The sequence below is a fragment of the Perna viridis genome, chromosome 15, assembly GCF_037379345.1.
Source record: "Perna viridis isolate PV_CMFRI_1.1 ecotype Kerala chromosome 15, ASM3737934v1, whole genome shotgun sequence".
In the NCBI taxonomy this organism is placed as follows: domain Eukaryota; kingdom Metazoa; phylum Mollusca; class Bivalvia; order Mytilida; family Mytilidae; genus Perna; species Perna viridis.
Genome location: NC_142459.1, coordinates 6,323,423 through 6,348,377, shown reverse-complemented (window position 1 = coordinate 6,348,377; position 24,955 = coordinate 6,323,423). Strand labels below are relative to the sequence as shown.

The 24,955-nt window shown below is 32.8% G+C and overlaps 2 protein-coding genes across 8 annotated transcripts; one reads left to right on the top strand and one right to left on the bottom strand.

Moving 5' to 3' along the window:
- The first annotated feature begins 149 nt into the window (after window positions 1-149).
- Window positions 150-23,351, top strand: LOC148596715 (uncharacterized). 7 transcript variants are annotated; one of them, XM_088563217.1, is made up of 13 exons: window positions 150-233; window positions 743-968; window positions 4,636-4,677; window positions 7,358-7,479; window positions 8,285-8,415; window positions 10,134-10,249; window positions 11,927-12,030; window positions 13,048-13,512; window positions 14,402-14,446; window positions 16,395-16,800; window positions 18,241-18,562; window positions 19,275-19,361; window positions 20,225-23,351. In XM_088563217.1, the coding sequence occupies exons 3-13, from the start codon at window positions 4,638-4,640 to the stop codon at window positions 20,448-20,450; spliced, it is 2,064 nt and encodes a 687-aa protein (XP_088419343.1). In that variant the 5' UTR covers window positions 150-233; window positions 743-968; window positions 4,636-4,637; the 3' UTR covers window positions 20,451-23,351. The 7 variants fall into 7 exon arrangements, with proteins under 7 accessions (XP_088419343.1, XP_088419347.1, XP_088419340.1 ...); XM_088563221.1 differs by lacking the exon at window positions 743-968 and having other exon boundaries at window positions 153-233; window positions 4,636-4,691; XM_088563214.1 differs by lacking the exon at window positions 743-968 and having other exon boundaries at window positions 155-233.
- On the bottom strand, window positions 2,216-3,566 carry LOC148596716 (uncharacterized; the record flags this gene model as incomplete). Its single annotated transcript, XM_088564262.1, has 1 exon — window positions 2,216-3,566. A coding segment is annotated over one exon (1,188 nt), but the record flags the coding sequence as incomplete, so codon positions are not given.
- Window positions 23,352-24,955: the final 1,604 nt, after the last annotated feature.

Genomic DNA, 24,955 nt, shown 5'->3' with positions numbered 1-24,955 from the left:
ATTCAACTGGGTTTTTACTGTCTGAAAACAAAATTATTTTAAACCATTGATAACAAATAAAAAAAAAACGTATAACTTTCAAAAATGTAAAACATGCCGAGTTTTTATTCTGTACCCTTTCCGTCAATCGTTTTATTAGTACATGCGTAAAGCAACTTCCGGATCCAAGGCGCAATGTTTTGATTCAGTTATGACATTAGAAATGAAAAATAACGTCTTTTGGTCAAACTTCGGTAATTTAAAATGCATTTAGCTCACTGAGAAATTTTCTAATGATGACAAGTTAGCTGCCCTAATCACAATGTTGCATATCTGACAGTAATTAATAGATGGCTAATATTTTTTAACGAGTTCGTGTTTCAACACGTCCAGCTCGAACTATATTTTGTAGGGCTACCTGGTGAATATCATGCAAAAAGGGAGGGGTATTTGATGTGGATAAACATAATTTTAAAATTCAAAAATGTTATCTGTATATCAGCAGCTACCAAAATCAATATTTTTATTTGAAACTATGCCTATAACTGTTCTAGTACTAATTTCCCGAGAAAATATAGAATCATTATACAATTTTGTTTCCTCCAAAATTTGGAACATTTATCTTTTTAAAAAAAAAAAAAAAAAACAGATCACTTTTCACATGTTCAGTTTCAATGTCATGATACAGCCAGGTTACTCTGAAGTTTCATGATACAATAATGTCCGCTAGATTGCAGTGTTTTAGGATATTCTTTTATTTTAGATTTCCATCAGAAAACTTCAAATGAAAATTAACTTTGCCTTAATTCAAGTCCACTTTCCAACTAACAGATCCTTTTAGAAATTCAAGTTTTCTACATGCCAAAAGGAAAGTGACACAAACTTAATGACGTTCACACATCAAATTTTGACTTGCTCAGAGAATTTGAAATCGTAAAACACCGGAGAGATCCATGTCAGAGGAACTTGAGAAAAATAATTTTGAAAAGGTAGAACAATGTTTGAGACGGGTATTGTGGACTCGAAAATAATTCTGTGTTGGAGACTCAAGTGTCAGAACAAAAGTAGAAACCTTTCCTCAAAAATAAAACATTAATTTTCTTTTTTATAACACTATGGTGGTCTACAATTTGACAGTGGTTGAGAATATTTTTACCATGGTACGTGTACATGTTAATCTGTCCATGAAAAATTTGGATTGGGGTCTCACTAATTAGCGACAAGAAGTGACAAGAAACGACAAGAAGCGTCAAGAAGCCGACAAGAAGCGTCAAGAAGAGAAAAATAGCGACAAGAAGAAAATAATAGCATAAAGAACAATAAAAAGCTACAAGAACCCTCAAGAAGCGTCACAAAATCAGAAAAAGCGACAAGAAGAAAAATTATATAGATAAGAAAATATATTTTCATTGTTTACAGTAATGGTATATTAGATTCTGCTGCACATTTTTGGCTAATATATTAAAGTCTCACCAGTATTTTTTAAAGTGTAAAGTTTCCTTTTTTAAATTTAACATTTATTTTTAGCTACAAAACTTGACAAGCGACAAGAAGTCGACAAGAAGCGTCAAGAAGAAAAAAAGATCCGAAGAACAAGATTTTTATGTGTTGCCTGTCTTTACATTCGTGCCAATATTGACTATACTTGTATCCGTTTTAGTGCATATGTTTCGACTACTTAAGTCTCATCAGTAACGCTCTATGCCAATTTTTTTTTGAACTAATTAATTTTGCGTTAGACGTGCTGAAATTTTGCCAAATATAAATTTTGAATATAAATCTTTGATGAGAAACTTGAATGTTCTTTTGAAAATATTTACTTTGGAATTGTCAAATATCAGTTTTAATGCACATGTTTCGACTACTTAAGTCTCATCAGTAACGCTCTATGCCAATTTTTTTTTCAATTAATTTTGCATTAGACATGTGCTTTAATTTTGCCAAATATATAAATTTTGAATAAAAATCTTTGATAAGAATATTTAATGTTTTTTTTAAATATTTATTTGTAAATGTAAAATATTCATCCCTATAATTTGACCAAAAGATATGTCTTGGATTTGACAAACTGATCTTTTTGTAAAGTTTGGTTTTCCTTGAATCAAAAACGAAATAATTTAGATCAGTTGTTCTTATTTTTTTTTTCATCGATTTAGTAGGATATTTTTATATATTTATTTTTGATATATATTTAGGGGTTTTCCAAAAATAGTGTTCGTAATGTGTGTAAGTTTTCTTATGAAACAAAAACTTTTTTTCAGAATTATGAAGATTTTTAAACGAATATATACATATATATAGATTTTCTTTGTTCGTTTTTTGTTTTATTGACATTACATATATACATATTTACAAATTCTAAGCCAAAACGTGTTTAATGGACACAAGTCTCTGTTCCGTCACTGAAATTTGACTTTCTTAGCAGACATTGTCTTAGCCGATCTCACTCGTTTTCTCTGCCCTGGCTTTTGTGCACATGCATTTGTTTTGGGGATTACCAATCCCCCATCGGTAGATGTTGTTACTGTGCCCTTATCAATAGCCTTGCTACCGTGACTCAAGAATTTTTGAAGAACAAGTGCTCTTTCTTTTTCAGATTTGCTCTGCCAGAGTGACTTTGTACACTGCAAGTGGCTAACTTGTGTGTTTAATTCGTAGTCCCCGTGTGCGTACAGTGCACCTACGATTAAGCTCTCTTGCAATTGAATTTCCTTATGGATTTTATTTACCAGCTCTGGCAGTTTTTCTGGTTTCCAATCCTGATTCAGTTTCAGGATGTGGTTCATCGATTCGCAGTTGTTATTTTTCCATTGCAATGGAATTCTTGAGTCACTTTTTCTTGCTTTGTACACATATTCCTTGATAGTAGGAATAACTTTGTTTGTGAGATATGGACCGACAATGTCTTCGTACTTGCGTTCAATATCAGTGGCCTGTGATGTAAAATCAACAGTTGTATTTGATTCTATGAGCCCATTATCTCCAAATAAATCAGTCAGTATTTTCTTAGATTCTCTCTCATTTACCCCTACTTTGTTTTTCAAATGTCTTGATACATTTTCACTTAAGTGTCTTGTACACAAAGTTAAATCAGAATCCGGAAAGCTAGACTTAATTGCTTTCACTATTGCCCGTTCTTCGTCTGAGCCGATGACAATGTTATTTACACTAAGTAAAGTATCAGTTATTGAAATATCAAGCATTGAGGCAATATGAGTGAAAAATCTTTGGTAGGTGTGAAATGCTCCATCCCAATGCAAATAAATCGGACCCATGATAATCGGACTCATACCTTTCCCTTTTCGTTTTAGCTTGTGTTCTTGGAACACTGTTGTTGTGACAAAGCAAGCGCCAAGATTAAAAGTTCTGTCAACACCAATGATAGAAGACCTGCAAGCATTGGCAAAGTGTTTCATTTGAAAATCTATATAACAAATTATATTTGGTGGCTTGCCAGAGGTCTGCACTATCTCTTTTAAAAATGGGTGTTTTGCAGAATTCATATTGATGACAGTTTGCATATCATCAGCAACATTTTGTCTATGCGAAGGGTCGCTGCTCTTTTTCATGTTATATTTTTGCAAGAATCGAATAGAATATGCGTGATCATGAATTTATGTCAAAGTGGTAGTTAGTTGTGGCTTCATTAAGCTTGGGCGAGTAAAATTTAAATAAACATGGATGTATTATTTATAAAAAGATCAAATCCTTTAAATGTTACAAAAACATTCCATCAATGTTTTTATTACTATTAATCATAAAGTTATACTTTTACATTTACCCAAGCTAATTATTACATTAATTACATGTTCATTTGCATAATTATATTCATTTTATTATTCACTCGAAATGATCAAAGAATAATTTGCTTGCAAATTAAAACTAATTAACTTAATCTGACCCACGTGCCGTCGTCAATTACACGGCTTCTTGTTATTGCCTGAAGGTAAACACGTGTGTATGAATAATTATGCACAAGGCCGCCCCAAAACAATATACAAGCCAATTAAATTACAGGAAAAAATAGACAGAAATTAATGCTTATCTCTTAATCAATCTGAAGTTGCTAATTAATTTTTCTTTTTTCTATTTTTAGTAGTATATTTCTTTATTTTATTACTTAATATCTTTTGAATTTGTATAACAATTCTAATTGGGTTGATTTATTTTTTATTTTTATTTGCCTTCTTGTCACTATTGTTTCTTTCTTGACGCTATTTTGTGCCTTTTTATCACTAATTTCCTTCTTGTTTTCTCTCTTGTCCCTAATTTTTTCTTCTTATCGCTATTTTTCCCTTCTTTTCGCTATTTTTTTCTCTTTTTATCGCTAGTTTTCCCTCTTGTGGCTATTTTTTTTTCTTGTCGCTATTTTTTTCTCTTTTTATCGCTAGTTTTCCCTCTTGTCGCTATTTTTTTTCTTCTTGTCGCTATTTTTTTCTTCTTGACGCTTCTTGTCGCTTCTTGACGCTTCTTGTCGCTATTTTTTCTTCTTGTCGCTAATTAGTGAGACCGGTCTACAATTTGACAGTGGTTGAAAATATTTTTACCATGGTACGTGTACATGTTAATCTGTCCATGAAAAATTTGGATTGTATTTAATCAAAAACAATGTAGTCTTGTCCTTCAACTTTGATGAGATTAATATCGTTTTTGTAGATATGGACAGTAGTGGAGAATCTGCTGATGCTTATATTCCAGGTAATTGCAGAGGGGTCAGTGACTATTTTCATCAGTGATTTTTCAACCCTTATTTTGAGTTTAAATTCAGTCCCCATTCCCAAAGAAAAATATTATCCAAAGTTTGGAAGTAAAATTCCCAATTGTTTGATTTGAAACATTTTCTTAGTACATGTATTTATACTTGATAAAAAAAAACTAGGAAAATCACTGTAAATTACATGTAAGTGTCAGGCAGTTGGTGAAACATGGTATGAAAAAAAACACCATTTTGATAGTTTAATTTGACTATTTTCACCATCAGAATCAAGAAAAACAGACAAGATTTTCCATATCATGTTGGTCCATTGATGTTACAATTTCACGAAATGCACTAAAAATGAATATTTTAAGGACAGATAACTCTGTCAAAAACTCATTTTTCTAAGATTTTATTGAAAAATTTCTGAGCCAAGCCTGTGATACAGAGATGAAATAATTGTCTTTTCAAATAGAAAAGGTATCCATGAGTGATATTTCATTGTCAGATCTCTGGGGTTTTGACATGCATGTTTCTGATTTTTCACATTTTTCTTGATTCTTAGAATCACACTTGAGGAGGTAGACCTAGGATAAGGGTCACAACTCTTACAAATCAGTGGAATGTTTTTATTTACCATTTTACAACCATCTCATCTAAGCATCAAAGTAACTTTGACTGATTTCATTCCGTTTTAAGGGAAAGCTTGAAAGGCTTTGGTGAAATTGAATATGATACAAACATATCACTGATTTAAAGAGTTATGTCCCTTACCGTAGGTCTACCTCCTTGATAGGACAATAATTGGGAAGAGTATACCACCAAAATACAATCACAAGTGCCAAACAATGCCTAGATATAACAAGTGTGTGGAACTTATAACGCACACAAGTTAAATCTTAATGCATTCTTGGCATAAGTGATTTAAATCATTATAAATATTTTCTCCACTATTAGTTGCTATTTTCAATTGAACATAAATTTTAAATTTTGTGAATTGTGGACTGATATTCGTGTTGTAATGTTTTGGTGTCCTAGAGTGAAATTACTGAATTTATTTCTCAGTGTGAATTATCAAAAATTTTTACACTTTCAACACAAATTTTAATTTCTCCACTCACAGTGGAGATTTTGTTAGTGGAGTCACCACTTTATGTAATGTCTTAGTCTTCTATCTTCATCACAAGGTTTATTTAATGGTTCTGACTGTTTAATAACATTTCAGTAATGGGCAGAAAATATATTGATATGGAGAAATTTTATATAAGTCTTCACTTTGATGGAGTCAGAGTGGAGGAATTAAAAAAATTTTGGTTGATAGTAGTGTAAATCCTTAGAAGTTAACCCAATAGTGATATTATTAAAGAAATTCATGTTAAATTTTTTTGACACATTTTGAATTGTAATGAGCAGCAATATTGCATAGCATCGTGTTCCATGGATTGTTTAAAGAGATTATAACCCTTAATAGGTACATGTACAGTCCTTGAACCAATCCGCGCAATGATTTGACGGATCGGTGACCGATCTGATCGCAGTTTTTTTGTATAAAATGACGTAATATCTGTTCAAAATAAAGTACATTGTAAATGTAAAATAAAAGTATAAATTGATGTTTTAAGCTATTACATTATGTAAATATGTGTAAAATTAACAAAGAAAACAAGAAAAATCGTAAAATACAGTGACTGCTCTGTGGTCACCTGATGTGATCACCAGTTTAATGGACTGGTTTGACGGATCAATGACTGACAGGAAACTGATCGGTGATCAATGACCGATCGCAATTTTTGTTGCATGGATCGGTTCAAGTACTGTATGTAGTAGATCGGTGTTGTAATTTGTATGACTTGGAAATATTTTCATTTACATTTGACCACTATGAGCAATGTCATTGCCAAAGGAATTTTTAAAAGAAAAAACGAGTCAATTACTTACCACTTTAGTCATAAAGTATGACATGTTTTCTTTGAATAAAAGGAATCAGATCTTTTACAGCATTCTTTATGAAATTTTAAATTTTCATTATTGATTATACCAGGCCCCAACAATACAAAACTAGTAAATTTCTTTAAAATCTTAGAAAATTCTTAACTGTATGTGATGTCATCTATTTCAAAGATTTGATTGAAGTTACCATGGAAGTTAAGAACATTCTCAGATTCACATATTTTTCAACTTTTATGGTGCCAGGGCTAGAAGTTTTCCCTTTATAGATTGTCCGTATTTTCCACAAAAGTTACATACTGCAGTCTGGGAATCTCTTCACATACACAGCCAAATGTGTCACATATGATAATCATATGGTGCTCAATTCATATGATAATCATATGACAATCATAGGATATTGAACATATGATAGTCATATGATTATCACATGATTCTCATATGATAATTTTGGCTTAAAAACATATGACAATCATGTTTGTGAAAAACATATGATTATCATATGATAATCATGTGTTAATCATATGTATACCAAAACATGATTATCATATGGTGCTCGATTTATATGATAATCATATGATGCAAACCATATTATTCTCATGTGTGGCACATTTGCCTGTGTATGTTAAACATAAAGGGTACATAATCCAATGATACATTTTCATAAAATATGGCCAAAAGCAGATTCTTTAGTTGCATGTACAGGTCAGTAATGCTGTTTTTATTCTTTTTTAGGATTGTCCAAAAAGGGAAACAGACGTCCTCGTGTGAAGTGTAAAAGAACATTAGAAATAAAACCAAAAATTCCTATTAAACAGCCCCAGGTAGAGACCTTTACACCTAAAGCAAAAGTGATGGTATGTTAACATGGTAAAAACAAAGATGCTTATATACAGGGTTCTCCATGAGCTGTTTTAGCATGGCAGACTGCCATAGTTAAAATATTTTTGCAATGGTTAAAAAATCAGCCCCATAGTTAAATTGTCATCCACCATGGTGAACTTTATAGGCCTACAAATATTTTAATATTTTTTTTAGAAACCCATCAATTACTGACTAATGTAAATCACATTTTCAACTGAAGTCAATATGAAGATAATTATGACATTACCAAGAAGATTCTACAAATAAAGTTAAAGGAAGTGTCAATCAGATGAAAATTTTTATAGTGAGCCAATCAAAACTGACTAATGTCAAAGGTAAATCAACCTTGGCCAAATTTAAATAGGTAGACGTATGGTTAGGGACATGACTCTTGAAATTATTGATATGTTTGTATCATATTCAATTTCCGCAAAGCCTATGAAGCTTTGATTTGAAACAGAATGAAATAAGTCAAAGTTACTTTGATGCTTACATGAGATTGATGTTAAATTCTGAATACAAATGTTCCAATTATTTGTAAGAGTTGTGTCCCTTACCCTAGGTCTACCTCCATAAATGTACAGTTGAATGAATATTGAATATTAAAGCATTTTCAACATAAAGAGACTGATTTACCTAACAAGGAACATTCAAAATCCCCAAAAACAATGGAACATTCTATTCCCAAAAACAATGGAACATTCTATTCCCACAAACAATGGAACATTCTATTCCCAAAAAAAAAGCATGATATGCCTGTCTTTAATGTCACTAAGATGATTTAATTATATTTACTAGACCTATACCAGTTCTGATGACACATTAGAAAGTAAAATTAATAGAGGAAATAAGAAAGGCAAGATATCTCTGAAGGACCTGTGTGCTGAGGACAAGAAAAGAGTGGCTAACCTAATTAAAGAACTTGCCAAGTATGATCAAAGTTAATTCTGAGTTGCCCATGTAAAAAATCAGGCAAATTTATTATAGGAATCACACAACATGTTTTATTTCCCTCTGATTTTTTTTCAATGTTTTTATCATATGTATGAAAGATTTATTTTAATTGGCAATGGATGGTTTAAAAATGATTTTGAAGTACCCTAACAAAGCAACCAAAGTTTGCACAAAATAAAGAGTTATCTCCCTTTCTCAATGAATTCTGGTGCTTTCAGTGTAATTTGTTGCAGCAAATATCAACACTCAACTTTGAGAAAAGATGCATTTGAAGTAAAAAATGGATGAAAATTTTTTTAAAACAAAATTTGTCATGTGCCACTACCTGATTGTTGCATGGACACCCACTTAATGCATCACTTACTTGCGTTTTTTTTTTAATGTTAGGAAGCATTGCAAATAAAATGTACAAAATGTTGACTTTGTTAATCAACAAAGGGAGTTCAAATTGTTGTAGCTTCAACCTGGTCAAATTTCTGCAGTCAACACTCTCTGGAAGCCCCCTTTTAAATATGTGGATCTATAAAAATGTTAGTCCTGTGCGGCTCAGGGTGTCAAAAGAGTAGACCTACAGCAACACCAAGTTTGTCGTAAAAGGCGACTAAATAGTGCTCATAACCCTGGCTGGGGCTAGGGCTGTGTGACCACAGATCCACTGGGTTGTGTGCCCAAGGTGGTGGAATGGGGTACCTCTGGTGTGTTTCATGCTTGGGTTGTCAGGCTATAATATGGAAAACTTGACTGCTAACCATAGTGGTGCACCGTGTTGGGAAAGATGCCACGTTCCTCACACGTTAAAGAGCCCTGCTGTGGTATTTGATTGGAGTAGGAACCTTTGAGCTCCCCAACAGGAGGATAAATTACCCAACCCTACCAACCTTTCCCTATTTCCAGTGACAATCAAAATTTGCCAACCCCGTTATCCTTGTGTCCCATTACATCTTTCATTTCATCATCATTTCATGTTCATTTTATTATTCATTTCATGTTCATTGTCTGGATATAGCTGAAATATTGCTGCTCAGGCGTTAAACACCAACACTCAACAATCAATCATTTAGAAGGAAAAAAATCAATTATTATGGCTGGGTGGCTGCCAAGTGTTGACCATGCAATAACTAGAAAAAGTATTTGACAGATCCTTTCAAAGTTTGAAATGTTGTTTGATGTGAAAAGAATAAAGGTCAAGTTTAATTTTAATATTAAAGGTTTAGTTGTAATTGCTTTGGTAGGGAAATGTACATGTATCTTCACACAATCATTCAATAAAACATCCAGCACAATTCAGTGTTGGAAAACCCAGTTTGTCATCAATATGTCGGCCTCGTGTTTAAAGTTCACTTCAGACTTTCATATCGTTGCCTCAGAATGGTAATAGGTTTTTTGTGACTGCATGAAATTATAGATAGTAAATGTCTTATAGGTTTTCAGTTCAGGCCTGGGTTTCATAAAAAAAAATCTGAAGTTGAGAATTTCCTCTGTTTTTCTTCCATTCTTCGATTTCTAGTGATCTAATTGGTTGAAATTTGAGTTGAGATAGGATTTGAGGAAAATCTCAATTTGAGATGTTTAATGAATCTGAACCCAGTTTATTTCTAAGTACCCTTTTATTGAGTTATGAGTTTAACTTTTTGAATAAGACTGGCTTTCAATACTACAAGTAGTTACAATGATCTCACCTATTGTCTTACAGAGTTGGAGAGGAAAAGGAAAAATGCTTGGGTTTGCTGAAAGATGAAAGAGAAAATTTTGAAAAGCAGGTATTAAACTTGGTACAAGAGCAAGAAAAAGCACTGAAGGAAAGGGAAGGTATTGACATTTTTTATATACATTTACTATGATGTTACTATGTTGTTGGTCTGCCCACAGGGGCTTGCTTTCACTATCAGATATGCAGCCTGACGAAAATATAAACAAGAAAAGGATGATCCCAGATTTGAGGGTGCCTCGCTTCAACTCAAGTTTTTTTTCAAATAAAATGGAAAATATTACTATTTACAGCTCAGCAATCATTTGACAAATGATGAATCTAATAAATGAACACAGATATCACCATAACACATCGATTGTACATCCTAACTCCATATTTCTACAAATTAAATTTAGGTCCACCTTTTTCGTGTTTACATGTATATATTCATCAGGCTGCATATTTGGTAGCTGGAGCAATCCCCTGTGGTCTGTATTTTTATACATACATGTATATATATTTAAGAAATACATGTATAGTGAAAAGATTTTAATGTGTGGTTAGATATTGTGAAATGCAACAAATGCACTAGTATATAATTTAATTCCAAAATAGTAAATACCTACGTCCAATTATATCTAAACTTCAAAAATCAAAATTCTTTGACCCTGCACACCTCCATTATGTACAGTAATTTTCATGCTTGTCATCATTTCATTAGTTGGTGAATTTTGAATTGATAGACTTTTGTTGACCTTCTAAACATTTCCAGGGGTGTTAATCATAAATAACTGTCTGTATTTTCTATGAATTTTAAGTGCATATTACACTGTATGGATTGTGACTTTCTCTATAGTACCTATGATAAAAAGTCACAAAATTCAGGATTTTAACAATCATTTTCATCATATGGACAGCCTGGCTTTCCAATAGGCTTCATTATTTGAAAAATATGATTTTCGGTTTTCGCCTGTTTGATCACTACAAAGTGGGCTACATTTGAAAATTGTAATACAGCAAATTTTATGATACTATAGGTCAAATTGCAATAAATGGATTTTTTGGTCACCCCAATAATTTGAATTGACATTACCTATGCTTTGGTCAAGATACCTTTTTGGAGCAATCAGTTGGTCCATACATTGCTATATCAGTGTTCTCCCCATATTTTTTTAAATAGCACAGTGCTTGCTGGCATATCACAGCTCATATGGCCTTTCTCCAAAATTACAGCACAGTGCCCATTGTGCATTCCAACTAAAATTAATTACTGATACCACTATGCTAAGAATCAGCACTGTAAAGTACAGTGCTATAATGGCATGGGGAGAACACTGCATATTATCCTCAGCATTGTGAACTTCCGCAAAACCATTAATTTTCCAGATGGTACTTTTGGCATATTTTAGCTGTACGTGCATGTCTGGAAACACAAATATGAATTATGCAAAATATTTACATAAGAGTGATCAAGGGAACCAAGATTCTAGCAGAAATCAAAAGAATTTAGTCCAGGGACAAAGACCAGATAGGGAAAGCACACACACACCAGAGAACATAAAATAACCGAAATGATACTTACAAAGCAACAAAAGTAAATGAGCAACTCGGACTCAATTAATACTGGGAGCATGGACCAGGTGCACCAGTAGGGTAAGGGTCTTCTGCTTTTCTAGAAACACCCCCCTAGTTGCTCATAAAAAGTAAGTCCAGGGTGAATGAAAGAGGAAAGTACACCAACATATCACTTGCTATGAAAATAACCGGTAGTTTGCTTAATGATACATGTATTACAGATATACAACAGAGGTTGTTCCAGTGCCATGAGTTGTTATCAAAGTACCAGGACCAGATTCTTGACAAGGAGAAAATACTGGATGAATCTCTCAGAGAACAACAGGTCAGTGATCCAGCTCAAGCATAAAGAAAGAGGGACATGATTTTAGGATTAAAGGGCACGTTAGGGCTTTAAACCAGTCATTTGGGCATAATTAATACCCTTTTTGTGTAAATAGTGGTTATGTATGGTTCTTTCTAAAAATCTGGCAGGGGGTGATTCATCATATCTTAGGATGATCAATGAAATTACAAATGTATACGTTTCTTAGGTCCTGAAAACAACTCTTCCTATGTTCATGCCCTTGGATCTGCTACTTATCGTAAAAGTTTTTTTGACTGGTTATTGTGTAAAATTTCTGGGGGTAAATTTTCCAGTACTTTCTATGTAGTCGAACATAACCAAATTTTAAGTTCTAATAACTCCAGTTATATTTCCTAATATTTCCTATGGGGTCTACAACTGGATTTACAATTAAAATATTTTGGATTAAGAGTGAGTAATCAAGGGAACCAAGGTTCTAGTGGAAATCAAAAGAATGTAATCCATGGGCAAAGACCAGGCATGGAAAACAGACATACACAACAAAGAACATTAAGTAACTAAAATAATACATACAAAGGAACAAAAGCAAATGAGCAACTTGGACTCCATGGACCAGGTGTACTGGTAAGGTAAGCTTTTCTAGAAACACCTGCTAGTCATTACAGATGTGACAATGAATTATTTTCTTTGTAATCTGTTGCAATGTAAATGAAATAAGACTAACAAAACATGAAAGTAAAAATCTCAAATTGGATCATCAGCCAATAATCATTATTTGTATTGAATGATGTCAGCATCCAAAAGGTGTTTACCTATACAGATTTTCTGTATTTTCTACGGATTTTGACTGCAAATTACGCATTACAGATTGGGAATGTCTCTATAGTACCTTTGTTAAAATTTCAGAAAGTTCAGGATTTTACCGATCATATGGATCATTTCCATAGAATAATGTGAAAAATATGAACAGATCTGTGGCAGAATGGAATTGTTACACTGCTAAAATATAGTAAATTTTTAAACATCTAATTTCAGCTCTCAGCTGGTAGGACACAAGAGCCTTTCCAAGTACAGTATGATGGGATCAGTACACCTATAAGTCAGAGATCACGGTCGCCAGCATCATATCAAGGGAGATCACCAAGAGAGACTCAGAGACCACGTCGTATGAGTAGAGAGGAGGTAAAAATGAAGGTTGGCAGACCTATAACTTCCATGATAGATAAGGAGATTGCAATGCAGAAATCGTTTGATGTCCCCAGTACTATTTTAGTTGATCCATCAAACTACCAGCATGAAGTGAAGAGGGAAAGAGCACCAAGGAAGTTCCGTGATCCTGTCATGTCCAGTACTCATAAAAGTATGGATATCCATCCTTACATGGCTGAATCACATGATCTTGTACCACTGATTCCTGATACAAGTCCAAGGTCATCTAATCCAGGGTCAGGAGGTCAAACTCCCAGAAGTTCAAGGGTTGACCTTCATCAGAAAAATAAGGTAAGGTTAAAGGCAAATTTCATAAAATCAGTATCAATTGACATTACAAGTAAACTTATTATAGCTAGTAAAACAGTAAACTTCATGGAATGCAGTTGGCCTTCTTTTCATTGAATTTAGATATGATTTTTTCCACATTTTTAAATTTGAATTTTACCATTTGTATTTATTAACCACAAGTTTTCATCTGTTTTCACAAATTTCAGCTATTTCGTTGCCTTAGTAAAATCATGTCAGGGAATTACAAATACATGATGAATTGACTTAAATAGTTAACTGGAAACTGATAGTTAACTGGAAACTTTTTTACTTTCTTTTATTTCATAAGTATTTCAATCTTGGTGTGAAAGAAAGTTCAATCTTGTCCTGTTAGCTTTGTAAGGCAGTTCTTCAGGTGATTGTTATTAGAATAATCTCTATTGTAGATTATAAATATATATAAAAAATAGGAGATCTAGCATGATTACCAATGAAATAGTCATTCCTCAAATGCCAGGCAGTGAATGATTAAACTTCTACAGATCACAACATGTTTTTCAATGATGGATGAACTTATACCATAAAGCAAGCTGTAAAAGGCCCAAAAAATATAAAATTATGTTAAACTATTCATAAAAGACGAAAATAAACATTGTCTATAGAAAAAATATGTACAATGAACATAAAATACCATGACAGCCACTGGACTGTAAAGTCCTGGCTTGGGACAGGCATGTGTAGTATGTAGTAGTTATAAACATGTTTGTGAGCGCTCAAACCTCCCTCTAACCTAGGACTGGGGTGGGAAAACTATAAAACGAAATATAAAAATCTATCAAATTTGGACAGAATTATGAATTGATTGTGTCATTTTAATCATTTTCTTTCTAATATATAAATATACTTTAAGAAACCCAAGTCTGTTGTTATGATATCAGAAACATATGGTGTACAGGTATATGTGTGCTGGTGAAGGAAAGCATTTTAGGACTAGAGACAATTTTTTTACAATCACTTTCAAACAATTGTTTTTTCATAAAATTCAGAGGGTGTAATTCTGTATATAAAGCAATTTTAATGTTGGTATGGATGCAGTCCTTGAACCGATCCGCACAACAATTTGACGGATTGATGACCTGTGACCGGTCTGATCGCAGTTTTGTTATGTAAAATGATATAAGATGTGTTTGAAATAAAATTAATGTAAAATAAAAGTATAAATTGATGTTTAAATCTATAACATTATGTAGATATGTGTAAAATTGACAAAGAAAACAATAAAACTGTAAAATACCGTGACCGCTCCGTGGTCATGTGATGCAATCACTGGTTTTGAAGGATCGATGACTGACCAGAAAACTGATCGGTGATCAATGACTGGTCGCAATTTTTGTTGCACAGATCGGTTCAGGTACTGTACCTTTGTAAGCTTTGAGGTTCAGGTTGGGTACGATAAAAAAAGCTTTGTGTTTGCATGTATCTTATGTAAATTGTAAATGCAAATTTGATAGTAGCAGGTGTGTGTGTGTCTTTTTTTTTATATAAAGTTTTGCCATTCATGAAGATTTGTCAAAATTCCTTATCGATTGATTTTGAAAGAGTAATCAAGGGAACCAAGGTTATAGTGGTAATCAAAAGAATGCAATCCAGGGACAAAGACCAGACATGGAAAACAGACATACACAACAAAGAACATAAAATAACTAAAATCATACATACAAAGTAACAAAAGCAAATGAGCAACTCGGACTCCACTAAAAACTGGGAGCATGGACCAGGTGCACCGGTAGGGTAAGCGTCCTCTGCTTTTCTAGAAACACCCGCCAAGTTGCTCAGTGTAAGTAAATAGCAATCATGCTAAGAATCAGGCAAAATGTGATACATAGTTGGGAAGCCTACATATATTTATTTTTGAAATTTTGTTTTTTATGATTATTTAAACAGAAAGTAACGTAGATTTTTATGTAACCCTTGTTCATAACAGATATAAATGGTATAGAACAGCAGAAACTATTGGATTTTCAGTGTGAATTGTCTCCTAAGAGCAGAGAGGTTGGAATGATTAATTATACATTTTATCATATAGCCTTATAAAGAAACTTAATAACAAAAATTGAAACGTGTAGCCTTTTTTTTTCTGAGTGTATCACATATTACAGAATTTGCATGATTCTTACATAGACTGCTACTTAAATACTACAGTGTGCTTGCACTTCGAGAAATATATTTTTTCTACAAATTGCAAGGTACTAAAAATGATGCTCAACTAAATACATGTAGGTATGATCTACTTTAAAACCCTGAAGAAACTTTTATGAAATTGAAGATTTAATCTCGTATTTACTTCCAAATATTCCCATTTCTGCTTTTCTGTATCTCATCCACGATTAAATGGGGGAAATTATGCTCATCCTTTTGTTTGTCTTGAACTTCTCTTAATTTATTTGATAGATTATTTATATTTGTGTCTTGAACTTCATCTAATCTATTGATAGATTTTTATGATTTAAAAAAAAAATCATGAACAATAGAATCACTCATTATGAATGCATATTATACTAGGCACAAAGGTTTTGGACTGGTAGAGCCAGAATTGTTAAATATGAATACAAATGCTTTTGAGAAGATCCCTAAGGAGGTAGACCTATGGTTAAGGACATATCTCTTGAAATCAGTGGTATGCTTGTATCATATTCAATATCCCCAAAGCCTATCAAGCTTTCATTTGAAACAGAATGAAAGTTACTTTGATGCTTACATGAGATTGATGTAAAATGCTGAATACAAATGTTCCAATGATTTGTAGCAGTTATTTCCCTTACTTTAGGTCTACCTACTTAATTTTACTACCACACAAAAAGTACAAAATATCTCATCAGTTTGAAGGATGTCTTCTTTTACAGGTTGGATTTAAAGACAAGATAGAGAGTGACGAGAATCTCCAATATTCTCCAAACCTTCAGTCAAGTCAGGTCGGAGATCGAGAGTACATGAAATACTACAAGAAACTGAAACCTGGTGATCGTAAACGTGAACTTCTGAGGCAGAGAGAAAAACTTCTAGAGGAACAAAATCGACTCAAACAAGTGCTTCAGGATCAGGAGAAACAATTACAGGATAGGCAGAGACAATTGATTGAGAAACGCAAGATTCAGCATGAGAGAATTAATTCGTTAGAAGATCATGTCCAGTTCGGTGCTCAAGATGACGGCAGTGTGTTTAATGGTAGGGTAGATAAACTGGACTTTGACAAGCCTCTCAGTGATGATGATGATATTCCCAATGAAGCCGCTGACTTGGTGGACCATGGTATGTTGTAATATTCTATATGAAATGGTCTACAGAGGTTTTATTTTCATTGATTATCTTTAGTTTTTTATGAATTTTGGCTTCATTTTTGGAGGAGAAAATTTGCAAGGTTGTAATTTTTACTACATTTCTTAGGTCCAGGGTATCACGAAAATAAAAGCTCCCCAAATTTAAGTCCAGATATTTCAGTTATCTCACATAACCCTATCTATGACTATGGACATGAAAAATAAAAAATATTTGATACCACAACTTACAGTCTATTGTTCTCTCTTTAAATGTATCTATAATACCTGTTACACAGTGACTTGTCCTAATGTTTGTTCTTGCTAATGAAATCAGTGAAAATAATGGCCCACAAAATAATTTGGTTTACTGTAAAACAGGAGTTCAAATTAGTGGTGGTCCGAGTTCCAGGACTCTCAATTTCTCACCGTGGACCTTGAATATTTCATTAGTCTTGGTCCTGAACGTTTAACCCTTTACATCGACACTTTATTGGGGACTTTTGGCTTTTTTCAAGTGGACCATGAATTTTTAACTTTGAAAAGTCCAGAATCTTTCACTTTTGAAGGTAAATTTGAACTCTTAGTAAAAAATGAGTGAATGTATTATTTTCAGATCTGTTGATGAAAGGTCTTCCAGAAAATTGTCTTATAATACTAGTACATAGTGGACAGACTTGGATACATAGAAAGTATATCTTCTGTTGTATTTTTCACCATCAGTATAACTTATGCCTTGAAAAAACCTTCCCATTCAAATTCCCTAAATTGACCAAAATCTGTGTGACAATCCTTTTTTCAGATAGTATTGCATACAATCACCATTTAAATTTTAAGTGAATTCAATCTAATTCAGGGGTGGATCTAGATACTTTGAAAAGGGAGGGGTGCCAGCCAGGGTTCCTCAGAAAAAGAGGGGGTGCTAGGTCATTATTTATTTATTTATTTATTAGACCTGCTCTTTATTTCACTTCACCATGTTTGACTTGAATTTCATTTGTATTTAGTTTCTCCTTTACTTTAATAAAAATGGCTATGTTTTACTTATTTATCGCCATTTTTTTTATACAAAGGACGATTGTTTTTGAGTTATGATTATTAACCTATTAAATACCAGTCCATAAAAAGTTCGGCACTGTCAATGGTAGAGGTGACTCATGGTGTAGATCAAAAGCGGAACCAATAGTGCAGCTTAGGTCTACATATGCTACATTTTTGCGTAATGATAGGCCTTTCTATAATTCAGATCTGTGTTGTTTTTTTTTTTTTCAAAAACCCATAGTTACACATTTATCTCCCAAATCAATCCAATTTCAGAAATTCTTCAAATTTAACAGGAAGAATTTTTTACTAACATGGAATGATATCTTAAGATTAAATAAAATTGTGAGAGGTAAACATTCTACAATAATTTTGTGTTTCTCCCGTTTTCCAGGCAGATTATCCAGGCATTCCATTGCTACCTCCCCTTTGCCTCATACCCCTCCTACTGCTGAAAAAGGAACCAGTATTTCCAGAATGGAATGTTCTGTCCAAGCTAATATACCTGTTACCCCTCCCAAAGCTGATGTTGCAACTAGCATAACAAGATTGGAATATCCAAACCCAGCAGAAGACATCCTTTACACCCCTCCCAGAAATGATGTTGGTACCAGTATTTCCAGAGTGTTTCCGCATGATAATGGGAGCACACCTACGAAGGCAGAAGTAAACCAGTTAATTGATAAAATGACTGAGGTTACTGCTAATCTCTCGAGGTAAAAGGAACTCCTTACATAAGCTTAAGACTGTTTGGTATAAGGTCCCATTATATTTTTGATAATCTGCAGCATAAGAGTATCTGTAAGAATCAGGCAGTGAAATATGGTATGAAAAACCCACCATTTTGATACTTAAATTTGACTATGTTCACCATCGGAACCAAAGAAAACAGACCAGATTTTCCATACCATGCTGGCCCATTGAGTTCCAATTTCATTGAAACGCACTGAAAATTAACATTATGAGGGCAGATAACTCTGTCAAATACCTCATTTTTCTAACATTCTATTGAAAATTTTCTGGGCATATCATCTTTTCAAATAAAGAAGATATCATTGAGTGATATTTTACTGTCAGATCGGTGGGATTTTGACATGCATGTTTTTGATTTTTCCCATTTTGCCTGATTCTTACAAACACTTACATTTGAACTATTTTAATCTTGACTGAATTTTTAGCATTAAATTATTTAAACCTTAAAATTTTTAGCACTAAAATAACATCCATGAAGTTCATATTGTAAATATAAAATAGTGACATAGCCTTGAATGATGGGAGAAATTTGTAGTTATGTGATGGAATAATTGCAGTACTTAGTGACAGAGATTATATACTAAACTTGTATTCCAAAAATATTGAAATGCCACAACTTAATCAATGTTTATGTGGTATCAAAATTGAAATATATGAATTTTTGTTTGTTTTTAGTTCACCTGGTGGTCACAGACAGGGTAATCTCCCCTTACCATCAAACAGAGGTCGCAGTATTGTATCTCCAGCTGTAAAGGCACCAGGGTGAGCTTGTTGTTGTAGTCAAACTTACACAACTTTGTCTATCACTATGTGGTCAGAAGCCTTGAAGAAGTTTAATGACTTTTGTGGTTGAATGGAGGTACCTTTTGTTTTCATACTCCCATTCAAAGGGGGTTTATATAGTGATGGGGTATCCGTCCTTTCTTCCGTCCATACTTCTTTCATGCCTTCTGCTACACAGAGGGTACCAATCTCTAATCTGTTACACCTTCATTTAAGGAAATTTTCACAGAATCTTCATAACTTATTCCCATTGTGCACCTTCTATTTTAGATTTTGATCAGAATCAGTTTGGGGGTTTCATATAGGAAACCATGGACTTTACCATTTGTTAATATGGGGACACCCTCTTATCCCTTACTTATCATTTACCACTGAACTGAATTGAATGAAACTTTCACAGAATCTCTATTACATGTTCCCATTGTGCACCTTCTATTTCAGATTTTGATCCAAATCAATATTGGGGGTTTAAGGCACATGTTATCAAATGGGGAGTGAGAAGTATTAAGCAATGCTCTCAGTTTTTCTAGTTAAACCCCTACGAAGAAAGTTTTGGGGTATATAGGAATCACCCTGTCTGTCCGTCTGTCCACATTTCTTGTCAGCTCAACTCATCCTATTCTGCTCAAGGAATTTGATGAAATTTTGTAGGAAGGTTTAGCATCATATGTTAATGTGCATGAAGGAATAAAATTATAGTTTGTTTGGTCATAAGGGAGGAAAAAAAACAAATTATGGGTTTAACTCCATTGGAAGCTTTGAGTATTTTTTTTCTGTGAGCTTGCTCACAGTTTTTCTAATGTTATGTTACAGATAAATTAAATCTGTATTCTGTTTTGCAGGGACAAAACACTATCTGTTGTAGACATTGTGAATTCAATAGACGAGGATATCTCAAGTCCACATTTATCTAACAGCTACCGAAGCCCACTGTCTCGCGGTGTCAGACCAAGTCCATTGTCTCGTGGCAAGATCCCTAGTAAAAATCAAAATGACTTTGAAGATGAGAGCACCATCGAGGAACAAGAAGAGAGTCATATTTTGGAGGATATTTTCTTTTTAAAGTGATCTTTATTACTCATAACAGACTTAGTTACATAGATAAATCTATAAATGAATTTTGTTATTTTTAAAGTAAGTAATTAGCTCAATAACTTCAAATAAAATTTAGGATGGGCCTGTATTCTTTTTAAAAAAAGAAAGATACTAGCAGTTTTCCTCATTAAATGTTTTGACAGCCATGTCAAAGGATTTCATGCTTCATATACCTAACTCTCAAATGGATGAAGCTGTAGTTAAGAACATGTACCAGTATTTAAGTACCATTCTGTGTAAGAATCAGGCAATGGGTGGCACATTATTTTTCTCAATTTGGTCTTTTGCCAAAAATATATTCATTTCATCTAGAAAACAACTGAAGATATTTTTTGACTGCTTATATTAAGAAAAAGTGCGGGAAAATTTTCCCGCCATTTTTCCATAGTGCATTTCAACTGAATTTGACCTATCAATAGCTTAAAAAGGCAAATTTTACAAACACTTTAATGGTTATTTCTGGACGTTATCGGGTATAAATACTTGGTTAATGCAATAAAATCTCTGTGTTTTTCCTGATGTGCCACATCTTATACACATTGTACCTGATTCTTAGACGGAGAAGTACTTAATTAAATATGGTAGGGTGTGATTCATCATATCTCAAGATAATCAATGAAACTATTCAGATATGTGTGTTATGTCCTCAAAACGACTCTACAACTCTTCTTATGTTCATTACTTTTTATCTGCTATATATCATGAAATATGTTTTTACTGGTTACAGTGTAAAAATTTTCCCGTACTTTTCCATAGTAGAATGTTACTAAATTTTAAGTGTTAATATCTCCAGTGGGCAACTTTCATTTTCATATTTATTTTCTTATACAGTTTCTATGAGGCCTACTGAAGGATTTCCAATCAAAATATATATTGGGATTAAGAAATGCATTAATCACTAATCATAAGCTTCTGCCTGGTTTTATGACTGGGCTGTACTTAATTCTTTGCTATGTTTTTTGAAGGGCTATTTTCTATGTAATATATATTTCATTGTGTTCGTTTGTTTTGTTCCTCAATAGGCCATACAAAGTGATTTTCTTCGTTCTCAGGCCATTCTTAATGAAAATTAGTAAGGGAGAGAAATATTTCTTTTCTGCTTATTGCTCTAAAAAAAATGATGAGGGTGCTGTTTACGTTGCTTATTGCCAGAGAAAAAATATGATGTTTTTTTTTTATTATTTAAACCAATACAGCTTTATAATGAGTTATGAGGCACTTCTTGAAATGTGAAATATGGCTTGAAAACCAACATTTAGTTTAGTTGGGCAGTTTCACAACAATATCGACAGAACCCAAACTTTTTTTTCGTACTGTATAGATCTGTCTTAATAAATAAACCATAAAGACATGATATTGATATTGAATTCAATTATTAAGAAATAATTCTGGGAGACTGCATTCTATCATTGTTTAACTAACCATGGGCTGGTCATCTATGTTGACTTATTTTACCCCAAGTGTAAAATAATGACAAAAATGACCAGCCTGTGGTAAAACAGTAAAACAATAATTAAGTGAAATTGCCATGAAGGATTCTAATGGCTGTTTCTTGTTTTTTTGGTTTTTTTTTTAAAAGATGCAGTCTTTGTGTTACACAAAAATGTGACCATTTGAATTCATCTTTGACTGACAAAATTGGGTAATACTTATCTATGATTTTGAAATGATACTATCATATGTCTATGTGGTTTGTTATATGTTTATCACCGTTTTACCATGGGTGTGGTCTAAAGACATTTGAATATATAAGGTCTATTAGTAGCATTGTTTTCTGTGATTCTTTAGAGAATGACTTTATTTGTTATTGTAAATATATTTTGTTTTGAAACATGAACGATTTCATGAAGTTTTGGAACGTTGTTTCATAATGGTAAAAAAAACATTTTAAACTAAAATGATATTAAGTAGTACTCCAGCTAAGAATCATGCAAAATGTGATACATGGTTGGAAAGCCTATGTATTTTTATTTTTGATATTTTGTTTAAAATGCTTTAGTAAATAGAAATTAACATTTGGTTTTTCGTGTGCATAGGAGATAAAAATTATATAGAATGCACTGTAGATTTCGAAATTAAGAGAGATAACTCTGTAAATGACATTCAAATACAATAGAATCTATTGGATTTTTAATGTTGATTATCTCTTAAGAGCAGGCAGATTTGAATGAATAATTACACATTTCATAATATAGACCCATAAAATAACTTAATTACGAAAATAAAAATATGCAGTCTTTTTTGGGGTGTGTCACATTTTTCCGATTTTGCATGATTCTTACAAAGGCTGCTACTTAATTTCTTAGCTAATTTTGTAAGCAGTGAATGAAAATAGCAAAATCGATGTGTTTATATAAGTTTGTAACTCTGTTTTTCTGATTTAAAATTGAGACAATTAAGATCAATATTTGATTATTAAACTTGTGTTAGAGATTGTAAGAGTAATCAAGGGAACCAAGGTTATAGCGGTAATCAAAAGAATGTAATCCAGGGACAAAGACCAGACATGGAAAACAGACATACACAACCAAGAACATAAAGTAACTAAAATCATACATACAAAGTAACAAAAGCAAATGAGCCACTCGGACTCCACTAAAAACTGAGAGCATGGACCAGGTGCACCGGTAGGGTAAGTGTCCTCTGCTTTTCTAGAAACACCTGCAAAGTTGCTCATAAAAAGTCAAGTCCAGGGTAGACAAACGAGGAAAGGAAAATTATGACCCGATGAATAAATCAGTTTTCATGGTGCAGATGGATACACCATAATGATCCAAGAGTAACCTTCCAAGTTCTGTTAGACATTACATATATATATTATATTTCTATACATTATTTATATTGTTTGTTGAAATATTAAATTGATTTAATTAACTAAGTTTTTAATATTTTTACCCGAATGGTATAAAAGCCATTACCAAATACACTGTATCCTGTAATTAAGTTTATTTTCTGCCATTTATTATAATTTGATTTGTATCTTTTGTTGGTGTACACTGGTATGTGCAAAATACCAGAAATAAATCTTATAAAACAAAACCAAAATGAAGGAAGTAGATAAAATTTGCATTCTCCATGAAAACAAGACTGTGGGCTGTTTTGTCTGAGTTAGAACATTAAAAAAATACAACTATGTGGACCTGTTCTTGTCTGAAAAGTATGAAGTATCTGCCTCAGAACATAAAACCACAATCAGCCAATCAATCACTTTTAAGCGAAAAAAAAACTGGAGTGAAGATGGATTTTCCATAGAATGATAACAAAAGCTTTATTTTTTTCCTACCTTCCCAATTTACGATGCAAAACAGAGGATTATTATTTTGCTTTTTGTCCTCTTTTTCACAGCTCAACATCTGAATGCGTGTATGCATGTGTATGAAACTTTTTCAGTCAAAGATTTAGGGATTATGCATGTTCATGAAACTTTTTTGGTCAAAGATTTAGGGGTTATGCATGTTCATGAAACATTTTGGGTTAAGGCAGTTTCCTATTGATCTTTGGATCTGTTTGTCAACATTTGAGGTCATATGTAATGAAAGAATTACTTTTGTTAGACAAAATTGTTTTTTGGGGCTAATTTTTTCTGAAATCTTTTATGTATTAATCAGTTACCATTTTGGGGAAAGAAAGACACATATTAGTTTGGAGGTTAATAGGTCAAGTTAAGGTCACATGCATTTGAAAGAAAAAAAAATATGAAAATGGATTTCTGTGGTGTAAGTTCTGAAATCTGCAGTAAGATTGACGTCAGTAGATCAAAGTTTAATAAGGTCACATGCACTCTAAAGAAATGCATGTCTTTGGGCATTACTTCTGAACCTCTTGTGCATTTTTTTTTATGAAACTTGTACAATTTTTTCACTCGGAGATAAAAAAAAACATTAGATTTGGAGCTTGTTAGGTCAAAGTTCAAGGTTACAAGCATTTCAAGAATTTGTTTTGTGACTAAACTCTTGAAAACTTATGTGCATTTTCATGAAATTTAAGTTTAGTTTTTTTTTAAGGAGATCTTATGGGTATCATGCAGAAATACATCATGATATGAAGTAGAACACCATCAGACAAACACACAAAAAAGCAGAAACAACTACCGTAGTTCTAAAAAGGATATTATGTAGTCTTTCATGTAGTGAAAACCAGAAACAACTTGGCTACCAAAAGGATTTGCAAAACTAAAATTAAATAAGGATCCCTTGCTTAAACACCAATCAAGCTTGTGATAGGGTGCAAAGATTAATTGTCTGCGTCTCTCTGCACTGCACCTTATCATAGACTTGAAATTTATTTAAAGGTCTATGACCTTATATGTTGAAAATTTCAGACTTAAATTTATCAAGAATGTTAGAAAATTTAAATATATAAATTGAGTTAATAGTGCAATTAATGTTTGCAATATAAACCGGTTAACTTATATTTACAAGAATACAAATTTTGGGGATTTTTACGAATATAATTAATGAATACAAAATTGCAAGGTG

Excerpts from the sequence above, each read along its gene's own strand:
- LOC148596715 (XM_088563214.1), top strand. The coding sequence starts at position 191 with ATGACATTAGAAATGAAAAATAACGTCTTTTGGTCAAACTTCG. Across the intron at positions 234-4,635 it reads CGTCTTTTGGTCAAACTTCG|ATATGGACAGTAGTGGAGAA; the intron begins GTAATTTAAAAT and ends TCGTTTTTGTAG. Across the intron at positions 19,362-20,224 it reads CCAGCTGTAAAGGCACCAGG|GGACAAAACACTATCTGTTG; the intron begins GTGAGCTTGTTG and ends TCTGTTTTGCAG.